The 19,907-nt window shown below is 31.7% G+C and overlaps 2 protein-coding genes across 3 annotated transcripts in view; one reads left to right on the top strand and one right to left on the bottom strand.

Moving 5' to 3' along the window:
• Nucleotides 1-7,894, bottom strand: part of LOC111048552 (sorting nexin-29) — a 47,346-nt gene extending 39,452 nt beyond the window's left edge. The window contains exon 1 of one of the 2 annotated variants that reach the window (XM_022334464.2): nucleotides 7,737-7,894. Coding sequence is in view for 1 of the 2 variants with exons in the window: in XM_039436098.1 (XP_039292032.1) it covers nucleotides 4,633-4,654 (22 nt within the window). In the remaining variant the exon portion in view is untranslated. Of the gene's footprint in view, nucleotides 1-4,632; nucleotides 4,764-7,736 lie in introns of those variants that run through there. The other variant, XM_039436098.1, reaches the window with a different exon arrangement.
• Nucleotides 7,895-8,169: 275 nt separating this feature from the next.
• LOC111048553 (kelch-like protein 26) overlaps nucleotides 8,170-19,907 on the top strand; it is a 48,488-nt gene continuing 36,750 nt past the window's right edge. Inside the window, exon 1 of the mRNA XM_039436587.1 lies at nucleotides 8,170-8,447. The gene's annotated coding sequence lies outside the window, so the exon portion shown is untranslated. The remainder of the gene's footprint in view (nucleotides 8,448-19,907) is intronic.

Genomic DNA, 19,907 nt, shown 5'->3' with positions numbered 1-19,907 from the left:
TAATGTATAGAATATTAACTAGCATGCAAAGAGCATAAATAAAAAACCAAATAAAAATAATTTAATGTATTCAGGAAATAAGAGTTACCAGGCGCATGAATACCGAATAAAATTTGCATGCACCAATAGTAAAACGGCAGTTAATAGGCGGCAACTGTAGGCCAGTTCAAAAATATTTCTATATATTTATATAAATGTACTAGATTTTGTGTTAAAATTTGTGTAATCTATGTTATCGATATGGCTCGAATGCAAAGAAATTATTAATCATATAATCTAAGCAATATTTTGGTATTTTTTGTAAGATCTATTTGAACCTAAATGGCGGAGGACTAAGATATTTAAATTTTATGCTAATTTGAAAGTCGGAAAGAGGATCTGTAAAACTTGAGAAGGAAGAACCAGCACTCGCCAGCCAAATGCCACCATAAGAGGACCCCAAATATTTTAGAGCGTAGTACCTTGCTAATGATTTTGTAAAAGTTAAAGTTAAAGTAAATTATTAAATTTCTTAAAAGACTTCGTGATGCTATTGTGAAGCAGAAGTCATTTTTCATTTTTAATTAAATTTATAACCCCTGGAGGAGACGATTCCGGCTACCATATTCCCGGACCACATGGAGTTGGATCGACATCGGCGGCTTACAAGAAGATTTTCGACACGTGAGTGATTAAATTTGAATTAGTGATGGGCGCCCTAGTGCTTCGAATTAATCTGATGATCAAAGCTAGCTCGCCGAAAGGGTTTTATTATAAATTGAGAAATTAATAAGAGTAATACTTGCGCAAGTAAAATTAGTATTAAAGGTATTTATTTGAAAGCAAAATATAGATCAATATTTTAGAAATTCTATTAAATCAAAGAAGTACGAAATCTAGGCTATTAAAACATATGCATATAATATTTAATTTTTTGCAATACAATTTGCGATAATTTATTATAGTTCTAATTCACTAGATGAATGGCTCTACCTATTCCGTCAGGTGCCGAATCTTGCACCCTGAGATAAAAATATATATTCGATACAAATAAATCTACTAAATACTAGAGATTTTAATATATATATATATATTTGGATTATTAGTGGCTAATTTATCAAGCTGATCTTAGAGCACACATTTTTTGATTGAATTATCCAAGTCGACAAGTATTAGCAAGCGCATATCGCAACTACATGCAACAGAATGCATATGATTTTAAGATAAAGGCACATGGTAATGATTCGTGCCATAAATCTAGAATATAAAGTTAGCCTGTGATATTTTTATTGATTTCAATTATTGTTCTATTTTTATATTATATTTTTTTTATCGCTCTATATATATTTTTTGCCTCGACTGATCTTTGCATTATTTATGTAATATATGTATGAAACTTTCATGGTGTGCAATTTATTTTTTATTCCTCAACTCTATAGTATAAGTATCATTTATATATATATTTATTATTTATTGAATTACAAGAGTTATTGGAGAAGCCCATATCTAGGCCTATCAAGATTTTTTAAGACTGAATACTATTAGAAAACCACGACCTAATTATATCAAATCTCATGCTTTACCGACTGATGCCAAGCAGGAGGCTAATCGTTATTTAAATATAAAGAATAACGTGACAAAGCAACTATGTGAAGTATTGTGACTGATCATGTCTTGTCTAGTCTTGACTAACTGGTGTGTGCCTAACCTATGGCTGGCATTAGACATGTCCAATTGCAATGACTAATCAGTGTGTGTTGCGTCATAAGCAACTATGTGAAGTATTGTGTCTGATCATGTCTTGTCTTATCTTGACTAACTGGTGTGCGCTCAGCCTTATAGAGAATTTCGGATTCATGTTGAATATTACTAAATAATAAATAAAATGTTTTGAAATATTGAATTACCTAACTTTTATTTTTCCACTAATGACGAACAGTTCTAATAAACTTCAAAATGTATAACGAACATTTATGAATGAAATTTGTAAAGTATAGATTTGAAAAATCACCACAAGTGTTCTACAAACTTAATCAATTGAAAATTGTATTTGAAATAATTAGTTTCTTCTTTATTTATTTAATGTTTCCAGTAAGTCATCATAACTTACAATTATACCTTGAAGATAGATTAGAACATATAATCAATTATTTATTGATGAAATGAAACCAATAAATCAAATGAGAAAATATAACTGTAGCTAGTAGATATTTTGATTCGCTCAATTGTCTAAAATCGTGTAGGCCTTTCTTAATTCATTGAAACACTAAGTGTCGGTTGCACAATAGCCGGTTAAGTTTTAACCGTGATTAATTCCACGAAAACCAATCAGAGAAGCAGTCTTTTCAAAAACGCTTTCTGTGATTGGTTCTCATGAAATAGAACACGGTTAAATTTTAACCGTGATTAATTCCACAAAAACCAATCAGAGAAGCAGTCTTTTCAAAAACGCTTTCTCTGATTGGTTCTCATGAAATAGAACACGGTTAAATTTTAACCGTGATTAATTCCACGAAAACCAATCAGAGAAGCAGTCTTTTCAAAAACGCTTTCTTTGATTGGTTCTCATGAAATAGAACACGGTTAAAATTTAACCGGCTGTTGTACAACCGGGCCAAAAACCTGTACATTGTAGCAGAGGGGAATTCTCACGATGATGATCACAGGTAATGACATAATATTGAAGACTTAATAAGTGTTCGTTTCAACTACAAGGCTAGTAAATTATCCATTTTGCAGCACGTTTCAGTAAATAAAAAGATAGTAGAAAATAATTATCATTTATGCAAATTACACTGCTGATAGCTTAGCCTTAAATGTCATTTTGTCACCAGTTTCCCAAGTTACAGGCGATAGTCAACTACCAACATTTTATGCATTGAACTACTTTTAAAGCACATAAAACATTCTTACTGTTCACATGATGGCACATTGGTATTATTGGCAGATATTACATTTTTAAAAGGTATAAAAAGTATGCGAGAATAACATCTCTAACATTATAAAAAGCAAGTTGATAACAGAATAATCTATTACGGATTCCTCTTGGCAAAATTCCATAAAAGTGATTATGATTCAATTCAATTCAATTTATTTCACCAAAACACAGAAAACAGTACAAAGATGTGACAATCAGAAAAAAACAATAATTATTATTCTAAATATCTATATCAACTATCTGAAAAATAAGGCTGGAGGTGAAGAGCTACTGGCATAAGTGAAACACTTGTTCGCCAGTAGGAGTAGAGACTTAACTGTTTCTAAATCGTTTATTAGTTGATTGTTTATTAATTTGAAAAATCTTGAACATGATATAATTTAGAAAAACAGCCAGTCTAGAAAATTAGAAAATAATTACAGTTTAAAGAATCTTTCAACAATATTCAAACTTGATATTGTTCAAAATAGTTGTTTTAATGAAAATTCAGAGTTTTTGAAGATAGAATCAGCGAGAATCCTAGAAAGCCTATTAAAATCTGTAGACTAATTTACTGAAATCCAAGCTAATGATTACTAAAACTATAGGTGGAAATTACTGAGTTATTGCTATTATTAAAATTCTAATGAATTAATTATTATTACTAAACGAAAATCCAAATTAAATGCTGTAATTCACCCCGAAGACTTCTGCTACTGCAAATATTGACAACAGGGTAAACAGCTAGATGGGAAAATTACGTCAGCCCGGGCTGACAAATAATTTTTGAGTAGTAGCGCTCATCGATTTTCCATCTAGCTGTTTACCCTGTTGTCAATATTTGCATTAGCAGAAGTCTTTGGGGTGAATTACAGCATTTAATTTAGATTTTCGTTCAGTAATAATATATTTTTTTCCTTTTCCTTTTTCCTTCGTCTGGTACCCCAGAAGAAGGGAGTTTATTATAAAAAATATAACAAACAAAAATGAAAAATACACTTATAAAAAGAAATCTTACAAACAAAAATTGAATAATAATAAACAAAGCAAGAATGACAAATGATAAGAAAATTCCTTTTCAGTGGAAAAATTTGAAAAATTATAAACCAAAGGAAATATAAATATAAATTTTAAAGAAGGGAGTTTATTATAAAAAATATAACAAACAAAAATGAAAAATACACTTATAAAAAGAAATCTTACAAACAAAAATTGAATAATAATAAACAAAGCAAGAATGACAAATGATAAGAAAATTCCTTTTCAGTGGAAAAATTTCAAAAATTATAAACCAGAAGAAATATAAATTCTCCAAAACCTTCTAAAGTATATATATATATATATATATATATATATAATAATTAAAACCATAGGTATTATTTCTGATATAAAGATTATTTCTGTCATCTCTGCTAAAACTGAACTAATGATAGATGCCTGTTAAGCTTATTTTGAAGCTTATCTCGATGAGATGAATTAATAACAGTTATTACGAAAAAAATACATTAAATAAGATTATTTTTATGAATCGGAAAAGGCTACTACTGACAATCTGAAAACAATAGAATCAATTGTTTTCCATAACAAAAAATCATTCATGATACGAACGTATGACTCATGATGTCGACAGTTTATTAAAGATAAGTCGGTACATATCCGGAAACAGATAAGATTGATACTTTCATTATTTAATGCAATTTCACTGAGCCATTTATTAATAAATTTGAGAAACTTACAGACTATTATCCTTGAAGCCATGTCTTGTTAAGATAAAAACTCCTAGAAACTTGATAGTATTAAAAACTAGTAGGATTCTTTACAAGAACTTTTAATAACACAATATTGCATTGTTTCAATGTTCACCGTACGATATAAGTAATTGTTTCACAACAGCATTTGCAAGACTGATAATGCTAATGGAATTGAAAGAGCGCCTTCTCTAAAGAATTGATTGACCTTTGTGTGCTATCAATAAATTAGCAAAAAAGGGAAAACCCGACAATGAATTGATACAATAGTTGGTTATGAATGTCGTATCACCTAGAATGAATAAATTGAACTTGAATTTATAATTTGATACGATTTTTCATTGAAGAACATCATTCATTTTTTTAATGAAAAGATACTAGACTCCTATAGTGAGGTCCACGTTATAATGGCAGTGTTTGATTAGCAATTGCTAATTGGTATTGCTATCCTTGTCTATCATTCAACAAAGCGGATACCGCTAGCTCTTTCTCGCTTTGCTCTGTTGCCAGATCGTCTTTTAACAATGTAGAATTAATCATTAATTAACAAAATATTTCATCATAATTATAAAAATTCATTAAAATTATTGAAAAATATAATTTCTTGCTTAATAAAATAATATCGGGACACCGAGCTTCGCTCGTTATTTTTATTTACAGTTTTGATAAACAGAACACAATTCTCTAAAATGATCGTGTTTATATTTCACAGCTGGCTATACGTCATCTTATGAATTTCGAGGATGCGATATTTTGATTTTCCACTAACTCACTTTTTTACTATCCACAGCTGTTTCAGCCAAGGATTAATTATCCTTTTAATGTCGTTCAGCGAGTTTTCTCAAGGATGAGACCTAGTGGAATCGAATCTTTATATCATAAACCTACTATGTTCCAAATTTCGTGAAAATCATTAGAGCCGTTTTCGAGATCCGTTAAACATAAATAACCAGAAATATAAATACAGAAATTGCTCGCTTAATATAATAGGATGATTGTCCATTTTAAACAAGAATGAAACGTTTATATTACACCAATAAACCTGTATATAGAAGGCATTGACAAGACACAGGATTGGCAACGTTTTTCTCCTATCTTTCTCTACTGCCATTATAACGTGGACCTCACTATAGGCCTACTAGACTCCTATATTTGGTGGATTATCAAAGTTTCTAGTCTCACATCTATTAAAATTTGTTTAAAATTTTGTTAGACGAATATTACCATACTTGTCATGAAGCTTCAATTTTATCACAACTTTAGTCTACTAATGAAGAGCTATTTGCTGTGTCTTATTGAGTGATAATTATAATTCCCCTTATAATTCCCCTACTACATGTAATAACCATATCTTACTTGGCTGGAAACGGATTAAACAATACTCTATAGAATAATAACCTCCTTAAATCTAATTTTTATGAATTTTAATTGTAGTAATAATTTCAGTTTTTTAATCTCCTTCTTATAACACTAATAAACGTTTTCTTCCAAGAAAATAGTTTAGACTTATTGAAATGGCAATACTATTATTGATATTTTTGTCGAGAGATTTATTATCAATTATTCTTGAGCTCATTGAGGCAAAATAAGATTAGGATTATCCTTAAACTCGATAATAGTTCATTCTAAACAAAGTGAAGGGATACCAGTATTTTTTTATTTTGAAAATTTTTATATAGGTTCAGTTTCTTACAAACTATTATAGATTTTCCAAAGTACCGTCAGTATGAAAACTACAGATAGCAGCCTAACTGCTGTAGAGGCTCCGAGATTAGATGATTGAGGTTGACGTTCTCTTGGTTTTCCCATTAGAACGGCAACCATTATTTAACATTAACTGATCCTCAACCTGTTGTTTTGAGATTTGGCATTTCCAACAACTGCAGCCGTTTTGACTGAACAGCCAACTCAGGTTTACAATAAAACCGGCTTTAAACATGCGCAAACCAATCTGTTGTGATTGACGCTCGGATATTCATTTCTTTGTTAGCGGATTGTTCAGTCTAACAAGGTTGCGCGTTTACATGAGTTGTTTACTAAATTTCTAAATAAATTTAATAGAGCTACTCAATTTTTTAATAAGTTGAATTAAGAACTAAAACTTTACAATCATATGTAATTCATCACAAAATTTTGTTTCGATTCCGATTGTTAAAGAAGTTTAAGCAATAAAACAAGCTTTTATTGAGTTACAGTTATTGAGCAAGTGTTACAACAAGCTTTCAACGAGGAATGTGAATGAGATCATTTTTGCATTGATTACCAAACAATAATATTCGTCAAAAATGTAATCTAATATGGCTCTTATCAATGAATACCAGAATGCATGCGGCTGTTGCTGTTTACAAAAGTTATCATTTTATAATATGATGCAATTTTTAAAAAAGGATTGAGATGTTTTTGAGTTGAGTTAACAAGTAACAGATATTTTTGAGCATATTTTAATTAAATAATGAATTAGGCTAAGAGAAAACTACAATTCAAGTGGTCAACAGAAGTAGATTCTGAAAGAAGATTTACATTCAAAATATGCATACATTCAACTTGAAATTTTTATATTTTTTAAAGTAGGTACCTAATTTTTCCTGAAAGAGTAATAATTAACAGAACTTACAATTATTAATCTTGAAAAACTGTCTCATTACAAAATTGAACTTTTAGGATGAGCATGTGTTTGAAATGTTGTATTTTGTTACAAGATGATACTAATTGAATAAATTTGATTCCTGAGCTAAAAAAGGAAAGTTTCACCCTCAACCCTGAACATTGGCTGATCTGAAAGACGGGAAAGTTTCATCATTGAACTTACAAGGAAGTTTTTAAATAATCCAATTAGGAAAGAGCATGTGTCCTAAATCGAGGGTTGAAATAAATGAGTAGTTTTACAGTAGCTGCTTATGAATAATAAGTCAATCGTGGATATAAGATACCTAATAATTATAGATAATTATTCGTCTAAATCAATCAATAACAATACTTTATCGATTGCGAAAATATTCAAGGTTAGGCGAAATATTTAAACCTTGATATTTATCTACTCATTAAACTATATTAATAAGTTGATTTTATATCTCAACTATGTTTCAACGTACCTCAAAGTTTTATTGCAGATAATCAAAACATTATGAATAATGATTATAAATTATTATTATTGAAAACCATTATAACCTATAAACTGAATAAATTCACTTGGCACATAAAGCAAAGTTGGCAACTACATAATACAAAGAACAAACGCAAAGCAAAAGGCAAACTGCAAGAAACAACAAACAGCTGTTCAAGACTCTAGAAAAACAGGTGACCAACCTAAACTTTAAACTCCATTGACTGAAAAGTTCCTCTTGAATTATTGTAATCATCTCCTTGGTCCTTAATTTTTTCAATGAAAGTTCAGATTTTTTTTCGTCACTTGAAGAATACTCAGTATGTGCTCTATATTTGTCAAATTGAGTAAAAATGGAAGTTTAAAGTGGATTTCTTTTTATAAGTTTGACAGCCTGCAATTTAACCCTACCATGTTAGCAGACCAAGTTTCTCCTCCTCCACCAAAACAAGTTGCAATGCAAAGTGTTTATTGTTGATATTGGTGTCTGATATTTGGATGATGTGTTTAGATTACCTGTCGGTTTACATGCTTTTTTATTAAGCTTTCAGTAGCCTATTTTGTATTTTCAAGATTGTAAATCTTCTTCTACGGCATTTTCTTTTCCATTATAACCTTAAATTTTACATGAATTTGTAGTTTCAAAATCTTCTTTTTCCAACTCTGGGATTTGACCTGCTCTGGGATTACGTTATCACAGGTGAGTTCAAATTATTATTATGTTTAACATCCATATATTGATGCCGTGAATCTTCTTGGAACAAATGTGCTGAGCTTAATCATTTTTGTATGTCAAGAACATGGTTCCTTGTAACTAGCCTAATATTGGTTTCATTTGCTTGTATATTTTTAATTAATTTTCTAAAATTTCGACTTATGTTACTTTTGTTTGTCAAGAACATGGTTCCTTGTAACTAGCCTAATATTGGTTTCATTTGCTTGTATATTTTTAATTAATTTTCTAAAATTTCGACTTATGTTACTTGGGTCACTATCTTAAATACAGTAGTACAATAAGCCGATTAATCTTGAGTCATAATTTTCTAATGAACATGCTTTTTTTAATTAATTTTACTTTTAGAGATCTTATATTATACTATATTATTTAAAAAACGTAATCTCTGTGATTGTTTAGTGCCAACAAATTTAATAAAATCATTCAACTATATGAAACCCGGTTAACTCAGAAACCATTGAGTAGAACTTCATATCGTGATTGGTTCATACACAATTCAATTAAATGATGGCATTGGTGTAGTAAGCTGTTTATTGAAGAATTGACATTGATAGGTACATTCAGTATTAAGATCATGACCCTTAAACTACTACCGCAGTTGAAATGTCCAGAAATCCCTCTTATTAAATGAGTCTTGGATCTGCATCTATCAAACAGTCATATTATTTGAAAAACCACTTCAGAGTTGAATAAATTATTGAAAACCCTTAATCCAATTATAATTACAGCGTTTCTATTTCATTTTAAATACTAAATCAACTAGAATATAGGGAAAATTTGAACCATTCCTAGATAGGCTATCCTTAGTTTGAGAGGAATAAAGTAATGAACACTTGACCTTTGATGCTTCAAGGTGGATCAATATATTCCTTGTAAATTTAAACATTTCATATTTATTACATCTCCTCCAGCTACACAGTGCTTAACGAGCAAAATTTATTCATCCTCTCAAATTTATAGCACTTGAATATTAATTAAACAAGAAATTGGGAAGCTGGTTAAACATCCTCACTAAGATGACTAGAGAAGGAAAAAAGGATTAAGAGAGAAACTAAGATTGTGAAAAATCTACAGATGGAAATTACTGAAATATTGCAACTATTCAAATGCTAATGAATTAATTATTATTATTAAACGAAAATCCAAATTCCCGGGCTGACAAATAATTTTTGAATAGCGCTCATCGAATTTCCATCAAGCTGTTTACCCTGTTGTCAATATTTGCAGTAGCAGAAGTCTTCGGGGTGAATTACAGCATTTATTTTGGATTTTCGTTTAATAATAATAATTGTGAAAAATAGTAAATGGAGAGTGATAGACAAAGAAAATCTATAGAGAGAAATAAGGGGGAGGGAAAGGGAAAGGAAGCTGAATGAAAAAGAGAAGAAGAGGCAAAGATGAAATAGGAAAGAGAAGGACAATAGAAAATGGATAGAGAAGTAGGAGAAGAGAAGGAAAAATGTAAGAGGATTAGATGCAAGTAAGTGGCAGAAAGAACAAACAAAATAATAAACATACCAATCGTCCTAGTGTAAGACTATAGAAATAATGTCCGAAACATGTTGTGATAAAATATTTCAAAAAGGGTACTGAGATTTTTATTTTCCTTTATATTTCTATAGAAATAATTTTGATCTATAAATAAACCCATGATCTAGCATCATCATTAATTTAATTCCTCTTCCAACATAAAATTAATATGGTCAGAGTTGATACAACTCCTCAAAAAATTGATCTAATTAGTCTAATTGATTAAATGAATGACATGGTAGACTTTCCATTGCCAATGTTTTTGAAGCTAATCATTCGTGTTACTTCAAGAAAGGTACCGGTATCCAATAAGAAACTACAGTAATAATAATTACTGGGAAATAATTGTCCATTCTTTTCTAAACCGTACTTCACACTAGTGCTGAGACCTTTGGATAATCTAATGGAACAATATTGTCCTATTCTTTCTGTTATTCTGATAAAACTCTATGATACATTGCTCCTCTTTGTCTTTCTCAGGCATGTGAGGAATCTCCAAGAAATTACATTGTGTTCTGTATATTACTTGTAAGATAACCCTCGTAGTAAGAGAGAAATAATATATATGTATCTTTGTACCACAGGCCTACATGTAGGATACAAGTATCATGTTCCAGATACATGATACAAGTACATACTTGTTCTATTCATGCTCCAGCTCTCATGCTGGAAAGTCATTCTTTTGTTTATAATACTCAAGTAGATGTGTCTTAAGTCTTTATTTTATAATCTTTACAAGAAACCAGATAAGAGATTCTTTACATAATTATTATTTAACGAAAATCCTAAATAAATGCTGTAAATCACCCCGAAGACTTCTGCTACTGCAGACATTGACAACAGGGATAACAGCTAGATGGAAATTCGATGAGAACTACTATCCAAAAATTATTTGCAATTGCAATTGGGAGGTACCGGGTTCGATTCCCGGGCTGGCAAATAATTTTTGGATAGTAGTTCTCATCGAATTTCCATCTAGCTGTTATCCCTGTTGTCAATGTCTGCAGTAGCAGAAGTCTTCGGGGTGATTTACAGCATTTATTTAGGATTTTCGTTAAATAATAATTATATATTAATTATCATTTGAATAAATGCATTCTCTATTCAATTCCATCTGTAAAAAGATTCTTTACACTTTAAATATAATTGATACATTAATTGATCACTGTTGACAGCTGCAATATACAAAGGCTTGAGCCGTTCTATTGCATATAAAATAGCCTAAGCATACTCAAGCAGAAACTTGGCGCCATGTGGTGTAACGGGTTGGCTGTAGGGGTGATGTGGAGGCCAACTAATTATCATTATTATAATTGCCACTCTAAGAATTACTTTTTGTCTATATTTTTCATAACTACGATGTATATAAGTTTATTGAGTGGTGATATTTTGTTAAAAAGTCATGTTGAATAGAAAGGCTTGAAGTTGTCAAAACCACACATTTATTAAAATTTTGCAAGACTATGCTGACTTTCAGGATTCCATTTTCAGGACTTAGGTTCCATTTATAGCGAATAGGCGACATACACTACTTCAGGTTGTTTTTTTGTTTTCTTTAGGGCTACTTCTAATATAAATCCCAGTACCCTTTTAAATTATTTTGTCAATGGCATTAATGTTCATTAATGGCATTTTGAAAATGGCATTAATGTCTGAAACATGTGACAAAATAATTTAAAAGGGTACTGAGATTTATATTTTTAATTACTACTTCAGATGTACTTGAAGATTCTGATCCTAGATTAAAATTTTATTCTGGACCATTTTGTTCACTCCATTTCATTCTCTATCCACAAGTATGAAAAATAAAAACTGTTTCTGCTACCAAAACTGCTCCTTCAGCAAAGTTTAACATCAGCCCAAGGTTCCTCAGTAAATTCTCATCTATATTGATGAAATGAAACATATTTAAATGGCATTCAACTATGACGAGAATCGTCCAAAACTAGTCGTGAATAAAATAATAACAAGGAAGGGTACCGTACTATTAATTCTTTGTAATCAATATTTAAATGAATGAAAATTTATTATTCACTTGAACTAATAAATTAATATTATCTTCACTCCAATCGCATATTCGTATGATCGTCATTATCGGTCTAAAAGCAAACAGGAGTTCACGTTATAATGGCAGTGGAGAAAGATAGGGGAACAACGTTACCAATCCTCTGTCTTGTCAATGCCCTCTATAGACGTTAGCTGATGTAGGTTTATTGATTTAATATTAAACTGTTCATTCAAGACTGTTTAATCAAGATTAAATTTTTTGTTAATTATTAATTCTACATTGTTAAAAGACGATCTGGCAACAGAGCAAAGCGAGAAAGAGATAGCGCTATCCAATTTGTTGAATGATAGACAAGGATTGCTAATCAAACACTGCCATTATAACGTGGACCTCACTATAGAAGTAACATACTTCTATAATAAAATAGCATCATCCCAGTACATCATACTGTAACTGTTCTAGAGATGAGGCTGGGATTTTTTCATAGTATTTTTCAGTAAAGCAGGAACGTTCCTAGAAGAATGATTCTCCCCTAGAATTTTCTCAGGAAATATTTCGTTGACTTTCACAGTGTAGGAGCAATGATATGTGAATTGCTGGTTATCTTATTATGTGCCGCCCACAGTGTATGTGTATATGTGTATGTTATGCCACCTGGCCTGCATTCTCAAAGAATTTCACTGCCGTGAATTGAATAACAGTAAAGAACAGGTCAGTGTAGGATGGAGTGTCTCGTCTTCCTCCTTCTTCTCCTTCCTTCTTCTTCTCTCCTCTTCATCCTTTCCATCTTCTCCTCTTTCTTCCTTCTTCTTTTACTCCTCTTCCTTCCTTCTTTGTTACTCCTTCTCCTCCGTCATCTTCACCTCTTGCATTTCTCAGTCTTTGAATTCAAATGGTCCTTCACCTGCAATGGAATGATTGCATTATGAATCATTGACATAGTTGGTTGTTCTATATGTTGGTTGGTTGCAAATATAGTTCCGGCTGATTTTCTGAATAGAATAGAATAGTGTCTTCACTGAAAACAACAAAAATCTGGTGTGGCATACTCACACAACTTTCCTTGGCGTTATGAAAATTGATAATCTGACGCTAGTGTACTCGCGCATCTCAAGTCTACTATTCAAAGATATGAGACAGCTGGTGATAGGTCAATAACGCTGGAGACACACGAAGTCTGCTATCTCTTCGTAGTGAATGATTCAATAGTTGCAAACAGTTTGCAATTTAATAATCACATTTTCTCGGATTTCAAGCTTATTTTCAATTTTAGGTGGAAATGTTACTGAACATTAATTGCAGAGATTTTCATGCTCAATCTTTTCCACTTGAAATGTTTTGTTTAAATTGTATATTAGTCTATGAAGGCTGATAATTGAGAATCTTAAATCAAACTTTGCACAGATGGGACAAAGCTCCTGAAATTTTTACAGATATAGGACTTGTTGCAGTTGATATAGCTTATCAATGACTATTTCAGGTATGAATTTGATCAAAATCTTTGGAGCCGTTTTCGAGAAAATCGCAAAAAACCCTGTTTTTGACAACATTTTCGCCATTTTAGCCGCCATCTTGGATTGCATTCGATTGAAATTGTTCGTGTCGGATCCTTATAGTGTAAGGACCTTACGTTCCAAATTTCAAGTCATTCCGTTAACTGGGAGATGAAATATCGTGTACACATACACACACACACACACACACACACACACACACACACACACACACACACACACACACACACACACACACACACACACACACACACACGCACACACATACAGACCAATACCCAAAAACCACTTTTTCGGACTCAGGGGACCTTGAAACGTATAGAAATTTAGAAATTGGGATACCTTAATTTTTTTCGGAAAGCAATACTTTCCTTACCTATGGTAATAGGGCAAGGAAAGTAAAAAATGGATTAATATACATTTCTAATATTTCGAAAATTCCTATGTTTTGAGTTCATTTCTTTAAGGTTTTTTCGCAGACAATCACTCATGGTCTGTCGACCGTCGAAGGTGCTTTGAGGTTGGTAGCCGGTTCTGAAAGGTTTCACCTTATCTCTTATCTACGTTTCTCCTTATCTCCTTCTCCTTCTGCATAATAGTGGTGGCAGCTAAGGGTAGTTGAACGTCGGTGGCATTCTTCTCATTCTAGTAGTTGAACTCCATGACAAGCTCGTACCTGTACCTTCACGCCACTCTGCAATACCGCCCCACTGACAGCCAATCCTCTCCAATGAGGAATCGTATCAGCTGGGCTCCGCTTAGGGTGATTTTCTGAATAATTGATAATGGTAAAATTGTAAGAAAAAATTTATTCTTATAATATTGGTGGAAATATCATCAATTTTTTATATTGTAAATAGGTTAAATTTGGACATCACCTTAATATTCAGACTAAAATCCTAATTCAAGACAAAATACAAGATTCTATTCCATGAATTATTCAAGTTTTCAGAGTTGGCGTAATATGTTACCAATCACTTGGCCTTTATTCAACATCAATCCAACTAAGATTTAGTTTATAATCTTATTCATTTATTAAATAAACACAGATATTGGAAACGAGATCCAGGCCAAAGATTTGACATGATTCTTATTCAGGCTAAATAATCCTGATTTTTCATAAATAATCCAAAGGAAGGTTATGTGAATCAACAATTTCATTTCTCCAATGACTATAATAGCCTACCTAATATACTCAATCGTTTTATCTGCTATCTGCAGCTATACTCTAAGCGACAATTTGATCAAAACTGCTATTTTTGTAATGTATATTTTCATTCATATTAATTATTCGTTATGCTCAGGTCAATCAATTTTACAATGCTCTGAACTTAATGCATGTTCAAATCTTGATTGTCCTAATTTGATAAATTCATTACATTTCTCAAAATACAGGATCTGTATAATAAGTAACCGGACTGACCTCAAGAAATCTTTTATTGGCAAAATATGTACAATTTTTCTTTAGGAATCTTCAAAGTAGTCCCCATTGGAGTCGATAACACGCTGATACCGGATTTTCCAATCCCTGAACGCTCCCTGGAAGTCGACAACCTCTATGCTGTCTAGAGCCCTCGTCGTAGCACGTTGAACGTTTTCCAGAGTCCTGAACCGCGTCCCCTTAAGTTGTCTCTTGATCTTGGGGAACAAAAAGATGTCCGGTGGTGCCATAAACGGGCTGTAAGGAGGATGTGGCAACGTTACCCTCGACTGTTTGCACAGAGCACAGAGAGGTGCTCCGTCGACTAACCGCCCGGGTTCATCGAGTCTTTCCTGAGGTCAGTCCGGTTACTTATTATACAGACCTTGTATCTCTCCAATACTTGAAACGTGTCTTATTAAGGCCCATTGATGGCTCAAATTAAATATATTCAGGCTAGGTGCTACCTTCCCGTAAGGGACTCCACACCCACAAAAAGCAATACGAATTTACGTTACTCTACACTACTTACGCTTAGTTGCACAAAATCCTGTTGAATTTTAACCGTGATTAAATACCACGAGTACCAATCAGAGAAGCCTTCTTTTCGAAAAAGTCTTCTCTGATTGGTTTTCGTGGCATTAAATCATGATTAGAAGTTGACAAGCTTCTATGCAACCGGGTCTTAAACATTATCTAACCAATTTCTTATTTAGCTTCTCATAATAGCAAGACGCCTATCATTGGGATTTGGATTTAGAGACAAAAGCTCAATAGCTTCACAATGATCTGGATACAGTGCGGCTTGAATTGATCGTCCCCGTTTTGTTGTTGTTCAGTCATTGTCATCGAAATGATCGGCTATTGTTTTTCCGCTCGACTTGTCTGTAATCGGCGAATTGATGATGCGAGCGCGCCGCGATTCGAGCAATTGAGAATTGACCCACCGCGGATGAACCAGGCTGTTTAGGCCGACAAGTAACGGGAACTGGTTGAATCTTGCGTGTGAGAGAGAGTGTTAGTGAGAGAAAGGATGGGAGAGAGAAGGAGTAGATGTGAAACAAAGAACATGAATGTATAAGAGGAAGATAATTAGAGTGAGAGAAAATTGATGGAAGAGAGAAAGAGTAGATGTGTGAGAAAGAACATGAATGTATGAGAGGAAGAGAATTAGAGTGAGAGAAAGAGTGAGTGAGAAAAAGAATGGGAGAGAGAAAGAGTAGATGTGAGAGAAAAAACATGAATGTATAAGAGGAAGCTCAAGATTGAGAAGCTGTGTAGAGAAGAGGTAGAGGTTGTGACAGAGAAGAGGTGATGTGGAAGAAAGAGAGAAAGAAAGATTATTAGGATTCTATTAAATTACTTCATTCATGTAGATTACAATATGTACTGATGTAGATCCTTTTATTATTATAATCAACTTATTATAAATTAATTAAAATTGTATTTGTCCTTCTTTGTTTACAGTGTTCAAAAAATATACATGAATAGTTTGAAGAAGACTCCTTACATGGGCTAATACATGTGGTTGAGAAGCAATTTATTTAGTCATTTATTGAAAATACATTACATTTATGAGTCTATGAACTATGCAAAAACCAATATAACTGATCTATAATACGAAGAATAGAATAGAATTTTTCGATGATGACGAAGCTGATGCTGATTAGATTGATATGAGGTAAAAGATAATATCTGTCTGAGAGAGAAGAGCTTTTAAGATTATTATTATTATGATGATGATGATGTTTTCATTGACATAAATAATACTGTTTTATATCAACATGAATCGGAGAAGTTGAATGGTGTAAATTTTATAATACTAAAAAAACAAATGAAAAATTGACTTAATATTAAGATTTTATTTTAATATGAATTGATAATATCATGTAATCAATTGAATAATATGTTACAGATTCATAATATAATATCGATAATTCCATATGAAAAGATGATATCAAAATTGAATTGAAATAATAAGTGCTAAGCACAATAGTGTATTTATTTATTTGAGTATTATAATAGTGCGATAGTATCCCTCTAGCTGTAAGCTATTTGAGGGATATATAAAAATAATCCTTTACATAAAATAAAAAACAATCAATAACAATAATTATATTTCTTAATTAACCTGATTATATTTCTTCATTTTTGTAACTGATTGTTCTCTTTTGTCCATTGCACCATAAATTAACTTAACTTAAACTGACTTAACTAAACGAAATAAGAATTCTAGAAAAAGACTTTACTTGAAAAATAATCTACAATTTATAATTAATTAATTTAGAGGACACGAGAGATAATTATATTGGAAGATTTAAGGAGTGTCTGAGAGGTTAAATAAAATATAAGAGAGAACAAGAATGAGAGAGGAAAGGATTGAGGTAGATGATGTATCTGAGAGAGATGAAATATGTTTTAAGAAAAGAAAGCTTGATAAGAGAGAGAAAAAGAAAGAACAGATGATAGGTTGAGGTAGAGGATGTGGGTTTGAGACGGAAGATGTGTATGAGAGTAAGATCAAGAGAGAGGATGTAAGAAAGAGAGAGAGTAGGAAGGTTCGTGCCGGAGTCAGCTGAAAGCTCAAGGCTTGTGCCTTCCTGACCCACATTCCTGACACGACTAGATCCTCGCTGTGAAAGGAGTTGACGACTTCGACTTATTTTCATTGCAAACCATCTTCATAGTTTCAACTTGTATTCTTATATTTCACATGCACTGGATTGTTTTGTTAGTACGGTACCTATAAATTTCCTTAATTTGATAGAAACTATATAATTGATGTATTGATCAACAATAATTGGAGATAAGATTCGATTTAATTATTATGATGATGATGATGATGATGATGATGATGATGAGATGATGATGATGATGATGATGATGATGAAGTATGGCCTAAGCTCTAACTGTGCCCCCTTGGAAACAAGTAGTAATGCACTAATGTGCACTAGCTGTGATTTCAGAATATTAATTTTGTTTTTTGGTCCTGCAAAATTATTTCTTTAATACATGAATATTTCCTATTTTAGTGATAATAATGTGAAATATTTATTCTATGTTTGATTTTGAAGCATCTAAATTTGAAAATCTACTTTGTGAAAATAATTAAGGACTGGAAATTTTGTAAAGTGAACAACTACAAGACTTAACCTATTTCGGACTATGTGTAACCTTATCTCAATTTGGGATAGGAATAGCACAAGGTTACCTTATTTTTTCTCTCCCTATAATTTTGATGATGTAGGCTACTCATTGTATGAATCAATATACAATAAAGTAGTAATGGCCAATTAACATCTACCCTGAAATGTAGTTTCGTCATAGTATAGAGACTTATCATGTTTTTTATGTAATTTTCAACTATTCTTTACTTTCCCCTATGCCTTCACTCTGCTCTTTCTCTTCCCTTCCTCACTCACTTTTACTTTTCCCTATTTCTTAATAATATCCCATTATTATTTTCTTGTACTGTTAAGCATTGAACACTCGGCCTCTGCGCTGAGGTTCCTCGAACCTTGCAGGGACTTCCCGTTTTTAATATAGTTATGTATAACCCTATTAATGGTATTTTTCTTTTTCATTTTATATTGTACTTTACTTTTTTCATTTATAACCATTTTTGTCATTGTAATTATGTTTTTGGGACAAATAAAGATTTGATTTGATTTGACCCTAACATTTGTGTTAACATAACTCATTAGTTAAGTTAGTTTGGTCAATATACATTAGAACAATCCAATAATAGTGATATGAGTAGTTTTAAAAATCCCAGTTACTGTTTCAAATACAAATTTAATTCAATAAAAAACAAACAAATAAATGAATTATTTGAACGCTCATGGATTGCAGTATTAGTTATTATTATTCTCATCTTAATATCTATTACTTGTTTTCAAAGGAGAAGTTGAGAATCTGACAATAGTTGAGAAGAAGTTAAGGAGCCGATATTAGCAACTTCCATAAACTTCTTACAAAGAGGCAGAGGGCAAAGATTGGGAGCCCCGTTAAAAAAGGGATGGAAACTCTTGAAGTGAGATTTTGTCAACTTTGACTTTGAATATATATATATTTTTTTTGACGAAAATGTAACTTGAACTTTTTACAGTAAAAAACCTATTATTTGGACATGTTATTAATTATCAAAATAATTGGGAATGGAATAGTTTTGGGACAAGCCTGTTGTTCCTTCCCATTCATATTCATATGATTTGTGATTGTATCCACAAATAAATAAATAGATAATAATAATAGATCAGGGATTTATAATTAACAAAAAAATCAAATATTTTCAAGTACATTGGTGTAAGGGCAGTTTCCCTTGAATGAGAATAATTTATCCTTCTACTCATTCATTACATTGAAGCTTCCAATATTTAAAAGTACATTTGTGTAAGAATGATGCTTCCCTTCAATGAGAATAGGCTAATTGATCCTTTTTCTCATTCATGAAAATTGATAAAATTGAAGTGATTGATCCACACTAGATAACAACAGATCTAATCTGGGTAACAACGTCAACCTATCTTTTTACTGCAATTTCTCTCAACGTAGTTTCTCCTAAAACTACAGCTATCAAGTCTAAAGTGTCGGTTTCAGTCTGAAAATCTTTATTGGTTTTCATAAAAACTCAAGTAGTCTCTTCATTGTGTCTCGCTTGAATTGATTTTCTCAAATCATTGAAGTGTTGCATTCAAATCTTAGTAACATTCATGATAGGTTAAATAGATTCCTGCTGAAACTTGAAAGTATCAGATGTAAGAAAATGGGTCTCTTCTGTAGGGATAATAATACCTTTATATTATATTGCAATTTTTTTTAAATAGAGAAACTAATTTCAAGGAGACGCTTCTAGGAGTCTGCATAATATACTGTATTTATAATAGGCAGGATATTGTAATCCTGCAGGATGCTGTAGAAGTATAATATACTTTAAAATATGCAGGATATTA

This window comes from Nilaparvata lugens, chromosome 10 (genome assembly GCF_014356525.2).
Source record: "Nilaparvata lugens isolate BPH chromosome 10, ASM1435652v1, whole genome shotgun sequence".
In the NCBI taxonomy this organism is placed as follows: Eukaryota; Metazoa; Arthropoda; class Insecta; order Hemiptera; family Delphacidae; genus Nilaparvata; species Nilaparvata lugens.
Note: the sequence above shows the minus strand (reverse complement) of the source record. Positions and strands in the feature narration are given on the sequence as shown.